Raw genomic sequence first — 17,037 nt, forward strand, 5'->3', positions numbered from 1 at the left:
GTTTTCGGTCTGACCTATGTGTGTGTGTGGGTAATAGACTTTAATGTTTGGGCTTTAAAAATAAAACTAGTAAAGGACCCGTGCATTCGCACGGGTCACGCAAAGTCTATATAAATAATAAATAAATATATATATATATATATAATGTATGCAAATTAAAAAGAAAAAATATTTGAAATTATAATTGTCATATAAATATTAATTTAATCTAGTTAGAAATATATACTTTAGTAGAAAAAAAATGAAATAATTAAGTAGTCATCTACACGTGCGTTCGCACGCATCGTACAATATCGTTATAAATATATCATGAGTAGTCATTTACCCGTGCGTTCGCACGCATCATACAATATCGTTATAAATCTATCATGAGTAGTCATCTACCCGTGCATTCGCACAGATTGCATAATGTTATAAATAATAAATAAATATAATATATGTGGTTATATTTATTTGATTTGGTAACAAGTACCAAAAACTTTTGTCCAAATTTTGTTGATTGTCTGTAACACCCGAGGCCAAAGAAGGCGAGGGGTGGTTGCACCGCATGGAACACCTGAGGCCTGAGATGGCAAGGGTGGTCGCCACATCGGAATGAGAGGGATCCTAAGGCTGTGCAGGTATGGGACTGCATGGTCGAAGGAAAGCTTATAAGGATTGATAGGTACTACCTATACCAACAAGATGCATCTTCTTTTCGGGAGTCCGTTCAATAAGAACTCCACAGTTAAGCGTGCTTGACTTGGAGTAGTATTGGGATGGGTGACCTTCTGGGAAGTTTCCCGGAAAGCATGCGAGTGAGGTCAAAGCATGCTGAAAAGACCCGTGTTGGTTTGTGGGGTCAGTCGATCATCCCGAAAGCAGTCTAGGGCATTACAATTGGTATCAGAGCCATACCTCTCCCAGTACGATGTGGTTCGAGGACAAACCATGCGGAAGCTGGTGGGCATGTAACACCCGAGGCCAAAGAAGGCGAGGGGTGGTTGCACCGCATGGAACACCTGAGGCCTGAGATGGCAAGGGTGGTCGCCACATCGGAATGAGAGGGATCCTAAGGCTGTGCAGGTATGGGACTGCATGGTCGAAGGAAAGCTTATAAGGATTGATAGGTACTACCTATACCAACAAGATGCGTCTTCTTTTCGGGAGTCCGTTCAATAAGGACCCGTGTTGGTTTGTGGGGTCAGTCGATCATCCCGAAAGCAGTCTAGGGCATTAGAAATTTCCTATAAAAAATCAAAAAAATATTGTGATTGCTTACATGTCTTCAGAATGTTAGAAATTACAGTAAATAAACTAATTTAATACTAACCGAGTAAAAATTCTAGAGATATAAAGTTCTCCAATAATGGGAATTCTTACACAATTTAGTTTTTGAATGTAAAATCATCCATGTGTCCACTCTAATTCATCCTTATATTTATTAGTAATAGATTAGTAGATATTGCAAATTGAATATGCAACCCAAGTGCATTAAAGATAAGTTTTATTATTTTCAATTCAATTTAGAGATACTCTATAGCTATTACATTACTAATATATTTGTGATCATATATTTAAATATTTTTATTCATATAATTCATAGATAGAAATATTGTAGTTGATATTTATATAATGTATTTTATTTGCAGACGTCTTAATACTAAACCAATATATAGTGACAATGCAGACACTCGTTACTTTATTAATAATAATGAAGAATGATGTTGAGCATATTACTTTTTAAAATTATAGTATGGAAAATTAACTACAAGTTAATAACCTATAAATTATTTTGCACATAATCATGAAAATGATTATGCATGGACAAAATAACCTATAAATTACAACATTCAACCGATTTAATTAATAACTCATAACCATGTTAATATGAGCATGCACGAACAAAAATATGTCAAAGGCCCAAACGTTAAAGTGCCCAATTCAATACCAATTAGATTAACATACACACTAATTTAAAACCCTAAGTTAATAATAATTCCAAATAAAATAAAATAATAAAATATAATGTATACTCTATCAAAATATCTATGAGTCTCTAATTGTTTAGAACGGAAAATTTGACCACCACTTGGTGAGAAGAACGTCGGAATCATCGGTCGTACCATGTACACTTTTCTCTCAAAAGTAAACAATCAACAAACTATTACATAAATTTATTTCAAAAAATACGTTTAAACTCTACCTCATTCTTCTTACAAGATTAACTATAGCAACAAATTTTTCATCACAAAAGCATGCAAAATCTACAAATTTAAAATGGAGAATGGTTTGAAAATAAGAAAAGAAAGAGTAAAAGATATAACCTACGATATTTCAATATTGAAATAAGTCCCGGTCAGCATGGTTCAAGTCCGAACAGGTTTCCCAACACATTTTCGGATGAAAAAATAACTTTCCCATTGGTGGTGAGGAGAGTAATTATTCCATAAACGGTTGTGATTATAACCTTGATGTTGATTTTGAGTTTTTCTGAGGAGGAGGAGGAGGAGGTGTAATGGGAGATGGTGGAGAAGGAGGTGTAATGGAATATGGCGGCGGTGGAGGTGAAGGTGGAGTTTGGTGGCGACGTGGTGGTGGTGGTGGTGGAAGTCTAATGAAAGGGTTGGGTGGAGATGGTTGTGGTGGTGACAACTCCATTTCGGATCGGGTTGTAGTTGTAGGCACGACGAAATAACTTAAAATGGAAAAAAAAGAGTGAAACCAAGAGTGAAAGAGTGGAAGGAAAGTTGATCTTCATGATACTGAGAGTGAAAAGGAGAATTAAAAAAGGTGATGGAACCATCTACATTAAAGAGGCGCTAGTGAAGTTATATAGAGAATGATACTTCTTGAACAACAGTAAAAAGTTCATGATGTTTAATAATTACTATCCGCAAAATATCAGTCTGTTTGAATAGTACTATATGTAGACGAAAAAAAGCAAAAAAAATTAAAAGGAGTTTAGAAATAGAAGTGTTGTGTCAAAGTTAAAGAGAGTTGTAAAAAATTTCCTATAAAAAATCAAAAAAATATTGTGATAGTGTTTACAATAAAGAAACCCATTAAAATGAAGAATTAATTGTTCATTGATTATAAAGTAGTGTAAAACTACTTACTACTATATTTGCATACATGTCTTCAGAAAGTTAGAAATTACAGTAAATAAACTAATTTAATACCAACGGAAAAATTAATCCATGATTAATTGCATTAATTAAACAAACTTAAGCTAAGAAATACGTTATTTACATAGTGGGAGTATAAATTCTAGAGATATAAAGTAAGTTCTCCAATAATGGGAATTCTTACACAACTTAGTTTTTGATTGTAAAATCATCCATGTGTCCACTTTATTTCATCCTTATATTTATTAGTAATAGATTAGTAGATATTGCAAATTGAATATGCAACCCAAGTGCATTAAAGATAAGTTTTATTATTTTCAATTCAATTCAGAGATACTCTATAGCTATTACATTACTAATATATTTGTGATCATATATTTAAATATTTTTATTCATATAATTCATAGATAGAAATATTGTAGTTGATATTTATATAATGTATTTTATTTGCAGGCGTCTTAATACTAAACCAATATATAGTGACAATGCAGGCACTCGTTACTTTATTAATAATAATGAAGAATGATGTTGAGCATATTACTTTTTAAAATTATAGTATGGATAATTAACTACAAGTTAATAACCTATAAATTATTTTGCACATAATCATAAAAATGATTATGCATGGACAAAATAACCTAATAATTACAACATTCAACTGATTTAATTAATAACTCATAACCATGTTAATATGAGCATGCACGAACAAAAATATGTCAAAGGCCCAAACGTTAAAGTGCCCAATTCAATACCAATTAGATTAACATACACACTAATTTAAAACCCTAAGTTAATTATTGTTCTAAATAAAATAAAATAAAAAATATAATTTATACTCTATCAAAATATCTATGAGTCTCTAATTGTTTATAACGGAAAATTTGACCACCACTTGGTGAGAAGAACGTCGGAATCATCGGTCGTACAATGTACCCTTTTCTCTCAAAAGTAAACAATCAACAAGCTATTACATAAATTTATTTAAAAAAAAAATTTAAACTCTACCTCATTCTTCTTACAAGATTAACTATAGCAACAAATTTTTCATCACAAAAGCATGCAAAATCTACAAATTTAAAATGGAGAATGGTTTAAAAATAAGAAAAGAAAGAGTAAAAGATATAACCTACGATATTTCAATATTGAAATAAGTCCCGGTCGGCACGGTTGAAGTCCGATCAGGTTTCCCAACACATTTTCGAATGAAAAATAACTTTCCCATTGGTGGTGAGGAGAGTAATTATTCCATAAACGGTTGTGATTATAACCTTGATGTTGATTTTGAGTTTTTCTGAGGAGGAGGAGGAGGAGGTGTAATGGGAGATGGTGGAGAAGGAGGTGTAATGGAATATGGCGGCGGTGGAGGTGAAGGTGGAGTTTGGTGGCGACGTGGTGGTGGTGGTGGAAGTGCAATGAAAGGGTTGGGTGGAGATGGTTGTGGTGGTGACAACTCCCTTTCGGATCGGGTTGTAGTTGTAGGCACGATGAAAGAACTTAAAATGGAAAAAAGAGTGAAACCAAGAGTGAAAGAGTGGAAGGAAAGTTGATCTTCATGATACTGAGAGTGAAAAACATAATTAAAAAAGGTGATGGAACCATCTACATTAAAGAGGCGCTAGTGAAGTTATATAGAGAATGATACTTCTTGAACAAGAGTAAAAAGTTCATGATGTTTAATAATTACTATCCGCAAAATATCAGTCTGTTTGAATAGTACTATATGTAGACGAAAAAAAAATTAAAAGGAGTTTAGAAGTAGAAGTGTTGTGTCAAAGTTAAAGAGAGTTGTAAAAAATTTCCTATGAAAAATCAAAAAAATATTGTGATAGTGTTTACGATAAAGAAACCCATTAAAATGAAGAATTAATTGTTCATTGATTATAAAGTAGTGTAAAACTACTTACTACTATATTTGCATACATGTCTTCAGAATGTTAGAAATTACAGTAAATAAACTAATTTAATACTAACCGAAAAATTAATCCATGATTAATTGCATTAATTAAACAAACTCAAGCTAAGAAATACGTTATTTACATAGTGGGAGTAAAAATTCTAGAGATATAAAGTAAGTTCTCCAATAATGGGAATTCTTACATTATTTAGTTTTAGAATGTAAAATCATCCATGTGTCCACTCTAATTCATCCTTATATTTATTAGTAATAGATTAGTAGATATTGCAAATTGAATATGCAACCCAAGTGCATTAAAGATAAGTTTTATTATTTTCAATTCAATTTAGAGATACTCTATAGCTATTACATTACTAATATATTTGTGATCATATATTTAAATATTTTTATTCATATAATTCATAGATAGAAATATTGTAGTTGATATTTATATAATGTATTTTATTTGCAGACGTCTTAATACTAAACCAATATATAGTGACAATGCAGACACTCGTTACTTTATTAATAATAATGAAGAATGATGTTGAGCATATTACTTTTTAAAATTATAGTATGGAAAATTAACTACAAGTTAATAACCTATAAATTATTTTGTACATAATCATGAAAATGATTATGCATGGACAAACTAACCTATAAATTACAACATTCAACCGATTTAATTAATAACTCATAACCATGTTAATATGAGCATGCACGAACAAAAATATGTCAAAGGCCCAAACGTTAAAGTGCCCAATTCAATACCAATTAGATTAACATACACACTAATTTAAAACCCTAAGTTAATAATAATTCCAAATAAAATAAAATAATAAAATATAATTTAGACTCTATCAAAATATCTATGAGTCTCTAATTGTTTAGAACGGAAAATTTGACCACCACTTGGTGAGAAGAACATCGGAATATCCGGTCGTACCATGTACACTTTTCTCTCAAAAGTAAACAATCAACAAACTATAACATAAATTTATTTCAAAAAATACGTTTAAACTCTACCTCATTCTTCTTACAAGATTAACTATAGCAACAAATTTTTCATCACAAAAGCATGCAAAATCTACAAATTTAAAATGGAGAATGGTTTGAAAATAAGAAAAGAAAGAGTAAAAGATATAACCTACGATATTTCAATATTGATATAAGTCCCGGTTGAAGGATAGAAAAACACTTAGAAAGGGGGGGTTTGAATAAGTGTAGCTTTAAAAACTTGACAGATAAAAATAAATTGCACAGTTATTTTTATCCTGGTTCGTTGTTAACTAAACTACTCCAGTCCACCCCCGCAGAGATGATTTACCTCAACTGAGGATTTAATCCACTAATCGCACGGATTACAATGGTTTTCCACTTAGTCCGCAACTAAGTCTTCCAGAGTCTTCTGATCACACACTGATCACTCCAGGAACAACTGCTTAGATACCCTCTAAGACTTTTCTAGAGTTTACTGATCAACACGATCACTCTAGGCTTAGTTCACTCCTAAGACTTCCCTAGAGTATTCTGATCAACACGATCACTCTAGTTACAAACTGCTCAGCCAACTGCTAAGACTTCCTAGAGTATACTGATCACACGATCACTCTAGTTCCTTACAACTTAATGTAATCTATTCAAGAGTTTACAAGTGCTTCTTAAAAGCGATAATCACAACTGTGATATTTCTCTTAACGTTTAAGCTTAATCTCACTAAGATATTACAACAGCAATGTAGTGAGCTTTGATGAAGATGAAGATTCTGAGTTTTGATTTGAACAGCGTTTCAGCAAGTTTGATATAAGTTGTTTTGGTGCAGAATCGTTAACCTTGCTTCTCATCAGAACTTCATATTTATAGGCGTTGAGAAGATGACCGTTGAATTCATTTAATGCTTTGCGTGTTCCGTACAGCATTGCATTTAATGTTATACGCTTTTGTCAACTACCTCGAGCCTTGTTCACGCTGTGTCTACTGACGTAGCCTTTAGTAGCTTTTAACGTTCCTTTTGTCAGTCAGCGTAGTCTGCCACCTGTACTTCCTTCTGATCTGATGTTTGTGAATACGACGTTTGAATATCATCAGAGTCAAACAGCTTGGTGCATAGCATCTTCTGATCTTCTGACCTTGAAGTGCTTCTGAGCGTGATACCATCTTCTGATCTTCAGTGCTTCTGATCTCATGTTCTTCTGATGCTTCCATAGACCCATGTTCTGATTCTGCTTCGACCATCTTCTGATGTCTTGCCAGACCATGTTCTGATGTTGCATGCTGAACCATTTGAGATACAACTTCTGAGCGCTGAATTATGCGTACTCTTTATATATTTCCTGAAAGGGAAATTGCATTGGATTAGAGTACCATATTATCTTAAGCAAAATTCATATTATTGTTATCATCAAAACTAAGATAATTGATAAGAACAAATCTTGTTCTAACAATCTCCCCCTTTTTGATGATGACAAAAACATATATAAATGATATGAATTTGCGATCAGAAAGAGTAGACGGCAAAAGACAAATTACACAGCTATAGCATAAGCATATGAATATGTCTCCCCCTGAGATTAACAATCTCCCCCTGAGATAAATAATCTCCCCCTGAAATAAATACTCGAAGAACTTTGATAAAAGACTTCCCTGATTATTTCGGTAGAGACGATCATATAAGCTTCTGCCTTCAGAGAATTCATAGCTTCTGACTTCTGCTTCTATTGGACAGCTTCAGAACTTGAATTTCTTTAGATCCTTAGAACACTCACAGCTTCTGATTCCTGCTTCCATCGTGGACAGCTTCAGAACTTGAATTTCTTTGATCTTCAGAACATTCACAGCTTCTGACTTCTGCTTCCATTCAGGACAGCTTCAGAACTTTGAGTTTTCTGGATCTTTTTAGAACATTCACATCTTCTGATTTCTGCTTCCCTCGGATAGCTTCAGAACTTTGAATGTCTACCAATCATCACTTCATGCTAGATTTGTATCAGAACATTGTTGAATGTACCAGAGCATCATCAGAGCATCTCTACATCCTGAAATGTTACAGAACAAAAACTAAACGACAAAAGTCAGCATGAACGAGTTAGAACATAAAATGTATGTTTGAACACATTATATGTATCAGAGCCATATAGGCTGAAATAATGTATCAGAGCAAATAATGTATCAGAGCCATAACATTATATGTATCAGAGCAAATAGAATTTTGTCAGAACAGGATAGACAATGATATTCAAATTCTATTATCAGTGCTTCTGATTCATTCTTCTTTCTTGCTTCTGATCTCTGAAGCTTGACAGCACTCAGCTTGCTTCAGTTTCCAAGAGCTTATTCTTTTTACAGAATAACGCTTCTTATGGTTTTGCTTCTAGTGTTTGCTTCTGAAGATTCACTTCACTTCTCTGTACCTGCAAAACACTTAAACCATGTAGAACTTGCAGTTCTTGTTAGTAAGAGCAACTGATAGATTAATCAAATCATTTATCATTTATCTTCTCCCCCTTTTTGTCATAACATCAAAAAGAAAATTTAAAAAGATTCAGATGTATAAAACGACAAAAGAAACATTTACTGGAATGTAAAACACAAAGAAACTTTTCATTGATAATCAAAAGATATTACAAAAGGTTCCTATGTTTAACAAGATGAAAAACATTCCTAGCAAATACAAAGTAGAATTTCCAAAGAGGAAATCACTACAAAAATTAAAAACAGAACCCTAGCTAGACACGCTCTGTGTCAACCCATCAAGAATCCCGGAGGACTTCTTGTCTTCCAGACTGAAACCTCCACTGTAGGAGAGATCCCAGAACCAAGGAGGAAGAGAGGGACAGTTCACAGACAGAGAGCTAATGTTGCAAACGGGGCTTTCCCTTAACATAGAAGTCAAGAATATCATTCTTAACCTCCTCCCATAACTCAAGAAAGTCTTCTGTCTTTGGATGAAAGTTGATAACAACATCAAAGAAGAGTCTGACTTGAGCGGCATTAGAAGAGCCATCCCGAGATGCACAGAGATCTGTCGCCTTTGAGTCATGGAGCTTCAACAGACTTAGAGTGAACGCTAGGTTTTGAGAGAAGAAATGAAAAACGAGAGAGAGAGAGAGAGAGGAAAAAAACTTTAAGAGGAAGACAAAGAGATAGGAAACCAAAAACCATTTTGAAGAGTATTTAAAAGAAAATAAAGTGAAACGAATGAAGAAAAGCATTTAATGTTACGTGACGTGAGGAGAGATAATAAAGACAAATGAGGTGACTAGCACAGTTACCTATGGTCGGCGTCCCTTCAACTGCACGCGCGCTTATCCATGAATAGTAACGACAGGTTTACCATCCCGAGATAAAACGTAACAGCCGTTTTGCTTTAAAAGAGGTTCTGAATCAACTTAGACAATGAAAAGTTAGTAATAACCGAATCATAATTTCTAAAAGATTTCAATCAGAACTTCTGACCAAAAAAAATGTTCCACATTCATTTCAGAAGATACTCATACATGAGAACTTCTCATCTTCTCATTCTGGGCATAAATTCATACTGATGTTCTTCAGAATGAACTTAAACCTATCTTCAGCCAGGGGTTTTGTAAAGATATCAGCCCATTGATGGTCTGTATCAACAAAGTTTAAAGATATGACACCCTTCTGAACATAGTCCCTTATGAAATGATGTTTAATCTCAATATGTTTAGCTTTTGAATGAAGAATAGGATTCTTAGATAAACATATAGCAGAAGTATTATCACAGAATATAGGAATGTTACTCTCAAATATCTGATAATCTTCTAACTGACTCTTCATCCAGAGCATCTGTGTACTACAACCAGCAGCAGCTACATATTCTGCTTCTGTCGTTGATAGAGCAATAGTTGCTTGCTTCTTGCTGTACCAGGAGATCAAATGACTTCCAAGAAATTGGCAACTTCCTGAAGTACTTTTTCTTTCAATTCTGTCTCCAGCATAATCAGCATCGCAGAATCCTACTAAGTTGTATTCTTTAGATTTTCTGTAAACTAAGCCAACATTAGTAGTACCTTTCAGATACCTTAGAATTCTCTTAACAGCAGTTAAATGAGATTCTCTAGGATCTGATTGGAATCTAGCACACAAACAAACACTGAATAAAATGTCAGGTCTAGAAGCAGTCAGATATAGAAGAGATCCAATCATACCTCTGTATAACTTCTGATCTACCTTCTTACTTACCTCATCCTTACCTAGGATGCATGTTGGATGCATAGGAGTTTTGGCTTCTTTGCAGTCCAGAAGATTAAACTTCTTCAGAAGTTCCTTCACATACTTGGTTTGGTGAACATACGTTCCTTCGGATGTTTGATTTATTTGTATTCCAAGGAAATACTTGAGTTCTCCCATCATGCTCATTTCAAACTCAGCCTGCATAGACTCAGCAAACTCCTTTCCAAGTGTAGCATTAGATGTTCCAAAAATAATATCATCTACATATATTTGACAAATTAAAATATCCTTTTCAAAGGTTTTACAAAAGAGAGTAGTGTCCACTTTTCCTCTAGTGAAACCATTATCTAGAAGGAAAGAACTTAAGCGTTCATACCAAGCTCTGGGAGCTTGCTTCAATCCATATAATGATTTCTTTAGTTTAAACACATGATTCGGAGACATAGAGTCTTCAAAACCAGGAGGTTGATGGACATAAACTTCTTCATCTATATAACCATTTAAGAAGGCACTCTTAACATCCATTTGATAGAGAGTGATGTTATGTTGAGTGGCAAAAGAAATTAATAGACGAATAGATTCTAACCTGGCCACTGGTGCAAAGGTTTCTGTATAATCAATCCCTTCTTGCTGACTATAACCCTGAGCCACCAGTCTGGCTTTGTTTCTTACCACTTCACCTTTCTCACTGAGCTTGTTTCTGAAGACCCATTTTGTACCAATTATATTGAACCCATCTGGTCTAGGAACAAGATCCCAAACATCATTCCTTGTAAACTGATTCAGTTCTTCTTGCATAGCAATTATCCAGTCTGGATCTTCTAGAGCATGATCAACAGAAGTTGGCTCGATCAAAGATACAAGACCTAATTGACAGTCTGCATTGTTCTTAAGGAATGCTCTTGTTCTGATTGGATCATCCTTCTTTCCAAGAATGACATCTTCTGAATGACCAGAGATGAGTCTGGATGATCTTCTGACAGATGGTTCTTCAGAAATACTTAGATCCTCCAGAGAAGCTGATACTTGATCTTCTGGTTCTTTGCTTCTGAGGAGCTCTGCTTCTGATGCGTTGCTTCTTGGCTCAACAACTTCTGATATATCAATATCACAATCTGCAAAATTATCAGACTGCTTTGGTTTTTCAGAACCAAGCTTATCATCAAACCTGATATTGATTGATTCTTCTACAACCAATGTTTCAGTATTGTATACTCTGTAGCCTTTTGAGCGTTCAGAATATCCAAGAAGGAAACACTTTTGAGCTTTGGAATCAAACTTACCAAGATGATCTTTAGTGTTCAGAATAAAGCATACACATCCAAAAGGATGGAAATATGAAATGTTGGGCTTTCTATTCTTCCACAATTCATAAGGAGTCTTATTTAGAATAGGTCTGATAGAGATTCTATTCTGAATATAGCATGCAGTGTTTATTGCTTCTGCCCAGAAATGCTTAGCCATATTGGTTTCATTGATCATGGTTCTGGCCATTTCTTGCAGAGTCCTATTCTTTCGTTCTACAACCCCATTTTGCTGTGGAGTTCTAGGACAAGAGAAATCATGGGCAATACCATTTTATTTGAAGAATTCTTCAAAGGATCTGTTCTCAAATTCACCACCATGATCACTTCTGACCTTTATGATTTTACACTCTTTTTCAGATTGAATCTGAATGCAGAAATCAAGGAACACTGAATGAGTCTCATCCTTGTGTTTTAAGAATTTTACCCAAGTCCAGCGGCTATAATCATCTACGATGACTAATCCATATTTCTTTCCTCTGACAGATGCTGTTTTGACTGGTCCAAACAGATCAATGTGCAAGAGTTCTAATGGCCTTGAGGTAGAAACAACATTCTTAGACTTGAATGCAGGTTTGGAGAACTCGCCCTTCTGACATGCTTCACAAAGAGCATCTGATTTGAATTTCAGGTTAGGGAGTCCTCTGACCAGATTCAGTTTGTTAATCTGAGAAATCTTTCTCAAACTAGCATGACCTAATCTTCTGTGCCAGACCCACTGCTCTTCAGAAACAGACATAAGACAGGTCACCTTCTGACTCATAAGATCTTGCAGATCTGTCTTATAAATGTTGTTCTTCCTCTTGCCTGTAAATAGGATTGAGCCATCCTTCTGATTTACAGCCTTGCAAGACTTTTGATTAAAGATTATATCATAACCATTGTCACTCAATTGACTGATAGATAAGAGGTTATGAGTTAATCCTTCAACAAGAAGTACATTAGAAATGAAAGGAGAGTTACCAGACTTTATAGTTCCAGAGCCAATTATCTTGCCCTTCTGATCTCCTCCAAACTTGACTTCTCCTCCAGACTTAAGCACCAGGTCTTGGAACATAGACCTTCTTCCTGTCATGTGTCGTGAGCATCCAGAGTCCAGGTACCATGACATGTTGTGCTTTGTCCTTCTTGCAGCCAAGGATATCTGCAATAGGAATAATCTTATCCTTAGGTACCCACATTTTCTTGGGTCCTTTCTTGTTAGATTTTCTCAAGTTCTGATTGAACTTGGGTTTGACATTATAAGCAATAGGAGGAACAGCATGATAATTTTTAATATGAGTTTCATGATATTTCCTAGGTTGTGTCACATGCTTCCTGGTGTGTGTAATGTGAAAACTTTGAGCATGTGAAGTGTGCCTAATATCATGAGAGTGGCCATACTTGAACTGATCATACAATGGCTTGTATGTAATTTTCATTTCATCAACAGGTTCAAGTTTGTATGGGGTTTCACCCTCAAAACCAATGCCAACTCTTTTGTTTCCAGATACGGCATATATCATAGAAGCTAGCTGACTTCTGCTAATACTTCTAGATAAGAACTTCCTGAAACTTAAATCATATTCTTTCAGAATATGGTTTAGACTAGGAGTGGATTTTTCTGAATCAGAAGGAGATCCAACATTATTGGATAATTTTAAAAGTTTTTCTTTTAATTCAGAATTCTCCAACTCAAGCTTCTTTGTTTCAAATTCAAATTGCTTTTTCAGCTTTTTGTATTTGAGACTAATCTGAGACTTGAGTTCCAGAAGTTCAGTTAGACCGGAAACTAACTCATCTCTAGTAAGTTCAGAAAATACCTCTTCAGAATCTGATTCTGATGTAGATTCTGATCCGTCATCTTCTGTCGCCATCAGCGCACAGTTAGCCTGCTCATCTTCTGAATCATCTTCTGACTCATCCCAGGTTGCCATAAGACCTTTCTTCTTATGAAACTTTTTCTTGGGACTTTCCTTCTGAAGATTTGGACATTCATTCTTGTAGTGTCCAGGCTCATTGCATTCATAGCACATGACCTTCTTCTTGTCAAATCTTCTTTCATCAGAAGATTCTCCACGTTCAAATTTCCTTGAACTTCTGAAGCCTCTGAACTTCCTTTGCTTGGTCTTCCAGAGTTGATTTAGCCTTCTGGAGATCAGGGACAGTTCATCTTCTTCTTCAGATTCTGATTCTTCAGGATCTTCTTCTTTGGCCTGAAAAGCGTTAGTGCATTTCTTGATATTAGATTTTAATGCAATAGACTTACCTTTCTTTTGAGGCTCATTTGCATCCAGCTCAATTTCATGGCTTCTCAAGGCACTGATCAGCTCTTCCAGAGAAACTTCATTCAGATTCTTTGCAATCTTGAATGCAGTCACCATAGGACCCCATCTTCTGGGTAAGCTTCTGATGATCTTCTTCACATGATCAGCCTTGGTGTATCCTTTGTCAAGAACTCTCAATCCAGCAGTCAGAGTTTGAAATCTCGAAAACATCTTTTCAATGTCTTCATCATCCTCCATCTTGAAGGCTTCATACTTCTGGATTAAGGCTAGAGCTTTAGTCTCCTTGACTTGAGCATTTCCTTCATGAGTCATTTTCAAGGACTCATATATGTCATAGGCCGTTTCCCTGTTAGATATCTTCTCATACTCAGCATGAGAGATAGCATTCAGCAAAACAGTTCTACATTTATGATGATTCCTGAAAAGCTTCTTTTGATCATCATTCATTTCTTGCCTTGACAGCTTCACGCCACTGGCATTTACTGGATGTTTGTAACCATCCATTAGAAGATCCCATAGATCACCATCTAGACCCAGAAAGTAACTTTCCAGTTTATCTTTCCAGTATTCAAAGTTTTCACCATCAAATACCGGCGGTCTAGTATAACCATTGTTACCGTTGTATTGCTCAGCAGAGCCAGATGTAGATGCAGGTGTAGATGTAGACTTTTCACTTTCATCAACCATCTTTTAAATGAAGCGTTTTTCTCTTCCTGAATCTTTTCTAAACACGGTTAAGTGCTTGCACCTTAGAACCGGCGCTCTGATGCCAATTGAAGGATAGAAAAACACTTAGAAAGGGGGGGGGGTTTGAATAAGTGTAGCTTTAAAAACTTGACAGATAAAAATAAATTGCACAGTTATTTTTATCCTGGTTCGTTGTTAACTAAACTACTCCAGTCCACCCCCGCAGAGATGATTTACCTCAACTGAGGATTTAATCCACTAATCGCACGGATTACAATGGTTTTCCACTTAGTCCGCAACTAAGTCTTCCAGAGTCTTCTGATCACACACTGATCACTCCAGGAACAACTGCTTAGATACCCTCTAAGACTTTTCTAGAGTCTACTGATCAACACGATCACTCTAGGCTTAGTTCACTCCTAAGACTTCCCTAGAGTATTCTGATCAACACGATCACTCTAGTTACAAACTGCTCAGCCAACTGCTAAGACTTCCTAGAGTATACTGATCACACGATCACTCTAGTTCCTTACAACTTAATGTAATCTATTCAAGAGTTTACAAGTGCTTCTTAAAAGCGATAATCACAACTGTGATATTTCTCTTAACGTTTAAGCTTAATCTCACTAAGATATTACAACAGCAATGTAGTGAGCTTTGATGAAGATGAAGATTCTGAGTTTTGATTTGAACAGCGTTTCAGCAAGTTTGATATAAGTTGTTTTGGTGCAGAATCGTTAACCTTGCTTCTCATCAGAACTTCATATTTATAGGCGTTGAGAAGATGACCGTTGAATTCATTTAATGCTTTGCGTGTTCCGTACAGCATTGCATTTAATGTTATACGCTTTTGTCAACTACCTCGAGCCTTGTTCACGCTGTGTCTACTGACGTAGCCTTTAGTAGCTTTTAACGTTCCTTTTGTCAGTCAGCGTAGTCTGCCACCTGTACTTCCTTCTGATCTGATGTTTGTGAATACGACGTTTGAATATCATCAGAGTCAAACAGCTTGGTGCATAGCATCTTCTGATCTTCTGACCTTGAAGTGCTTCTGAGCGTGATACCATCTTCTGATCTTCAGTGCTTCTGATCTCATGTTCTTCTGATGCTTCCATAGACCCATGTTCTGATTCTGCTTCGACCATCTTCTGATGTCTTGCCAGACCATGTTCTGATGTTGCATGCTGAACCATTTGAGATACAACTTCTGAGCGCTGAATTATGCGTACTCTTTATATATTTCCTGAAAGGGAAATTGCATTGGATTAGAGTACCATATTATCTTAAGCAAAATTCATATTATTGTTATCATCAAAACTAAGATAATTGATAAGAACAAATCTTGTTCTAACACCGGTCAGCATGGTTAAAGTCCGAACAGGTTTCCCAACACATTTTCGGATGAAAAAATAACTTTCCCATTAGTGGTGAGGAGAGTAATTATTCCATAAACGGTTGTGATTATAACCTTGATGTTGATTTTGAGTTTTTCTGGGGAGGAGGAGGAGGAGGTGTAATGGGAGATGGTGGAGAAGGAGGTGTAATGGAATATGGCGGCGGTGGAGGTGAAGGTGGAGTTTGGTGGCGACGTGGTGGTGGTGGTGGTGGAAGTGTAATGAAAGGGTTGGGTGGAGATGGTTGTGGTGGTGACAACTCCATTTCGGATCGGGTTGTAGTTGTAGGCACGACGAAACAACCTAAAATGGAAAAAAAAAGAGTGAAACCAAGAGTGAAAGAGTGGAAGGAAAGTTGATCTTCATGATACTGAGAGTGAAAAGGAGAATTAAAAAAGGTGATGGAACCATCTACATTAAAGAGGCGCTAGTGAAGTTATATAGAGAATGATACTTCTTGAACAACAATAAAAAGTTCATGATGTTTAATAATTACTATCCGCAAAATATCAGTCTGTTTGAATAGTACTATATGTAGACGAAAAAAAGCAAAAAAAATTAAAAGGAGTTTATAAATAGAAGTGTTGTGTCAAAGTTAAAGAGAGTTGTAAAAAATTTCCTATAAAAAATCAAAAAAATATTGTGATAGTGTTTACAATAAAGAAACCCATTAAAATGAAGAATTAATTGTTCATTGATTATAAAGTAGTGTAAAACTACATACTACTATATTTGCATACATGTCTTCAGAATGTTAGAATTTACAGTAAATAAACTAATTTAATACTAACAGAAAAATTAATCCATGATTAATTGCATTAATTAAACAAACTCAAGCTAAGAAATACGTTATTTACATAGTGGGAGTATAAATTCTAGAGATATAAAGTAAGTTCTCCAATAATGGGAATTCTTACACAACTTAGTTTTTGAATGTAAAATCATCCATGTGTCCACTTTATTTCATCCTTATATTTATTAGTAATAGATTAATAGATATTGCAAATTGAATATGCAACCCAAGTACATTAAAGATAAGTTTTATTATTTTCAATTCAATTTAGAGATACTCTATAGCTATTACATTACTAATATATTTGTGATCATATATTTAAATATTTTTATTCATATAATTCATAGATAGAAATATTGTAGTTGATATTTATATAATGTATTTTATTTGCAGGC

General features: G+C 35.0%; 1 protein-coding gene across 1 annotated transcript; it reads right to left on the reverse strand.

Annotated features, from left to right (window-relative positions):
* Positions 1–2,442: 2,442 nt before the first annotated feature.
* Positions 2,443–16,114, reverse strand: LOC131619211 (leucine-rich repeat extensin-like protein 3). The gene is made up of 3 exons (XM_058890334.1): positions 15,924–16,114; positions 4,376–4,600; positions 2,443–2,677 (listed from the first exon to the last, which is right to left on the reverse strand). The coding sequence occupies exons 1-3, from the start codon at positions 16,112–16,114 to the stop codon at positions 2,443–2,445; spliced, it is 651 nt and encodes a 216-aa protein (XP_058746317.1).
* Between the last annotated feature and the right edge of the window lie 923 nt (positions 16,115–17,037).

This window comes from Vicia villosa, linkage group LG7, assembly GCF_029867415.1.
Source record: "Vicia villosa cultivar HV-30 ecotype Madison, WI linkage group LG7, Vvil1.0, whole genome shotgun sequence".
Lineage (NCBI taxonomy): Eukaryota > Viridiplantae > Streptophyta > Magnoliopsida > Fabales > Fabaceae > Vicia > Vicia villosa.

Coding starts and splice junctions, on each gene's coding strand:
- LOC131619211 (XM_058890334.1), bottom strand. CDS start 16,114: ATGGAGTTGTCACCACCACAACCATCTCCACCCAACCCTTTCATTACA. Junction 4,601..15,923: donor AACTCAAAATCAACATCAAG/GTTATAATCACA, acceptor TTCCATTTTAAG/TTCTTTCATCGTGCCTACAA. Junction 2,678..4,375: donor AACTCAAAATCAACATCAAG/GTTATAATCACA, acceptor TTCCATTTTAAG/TTATTTCGTCGTGCCTACAA.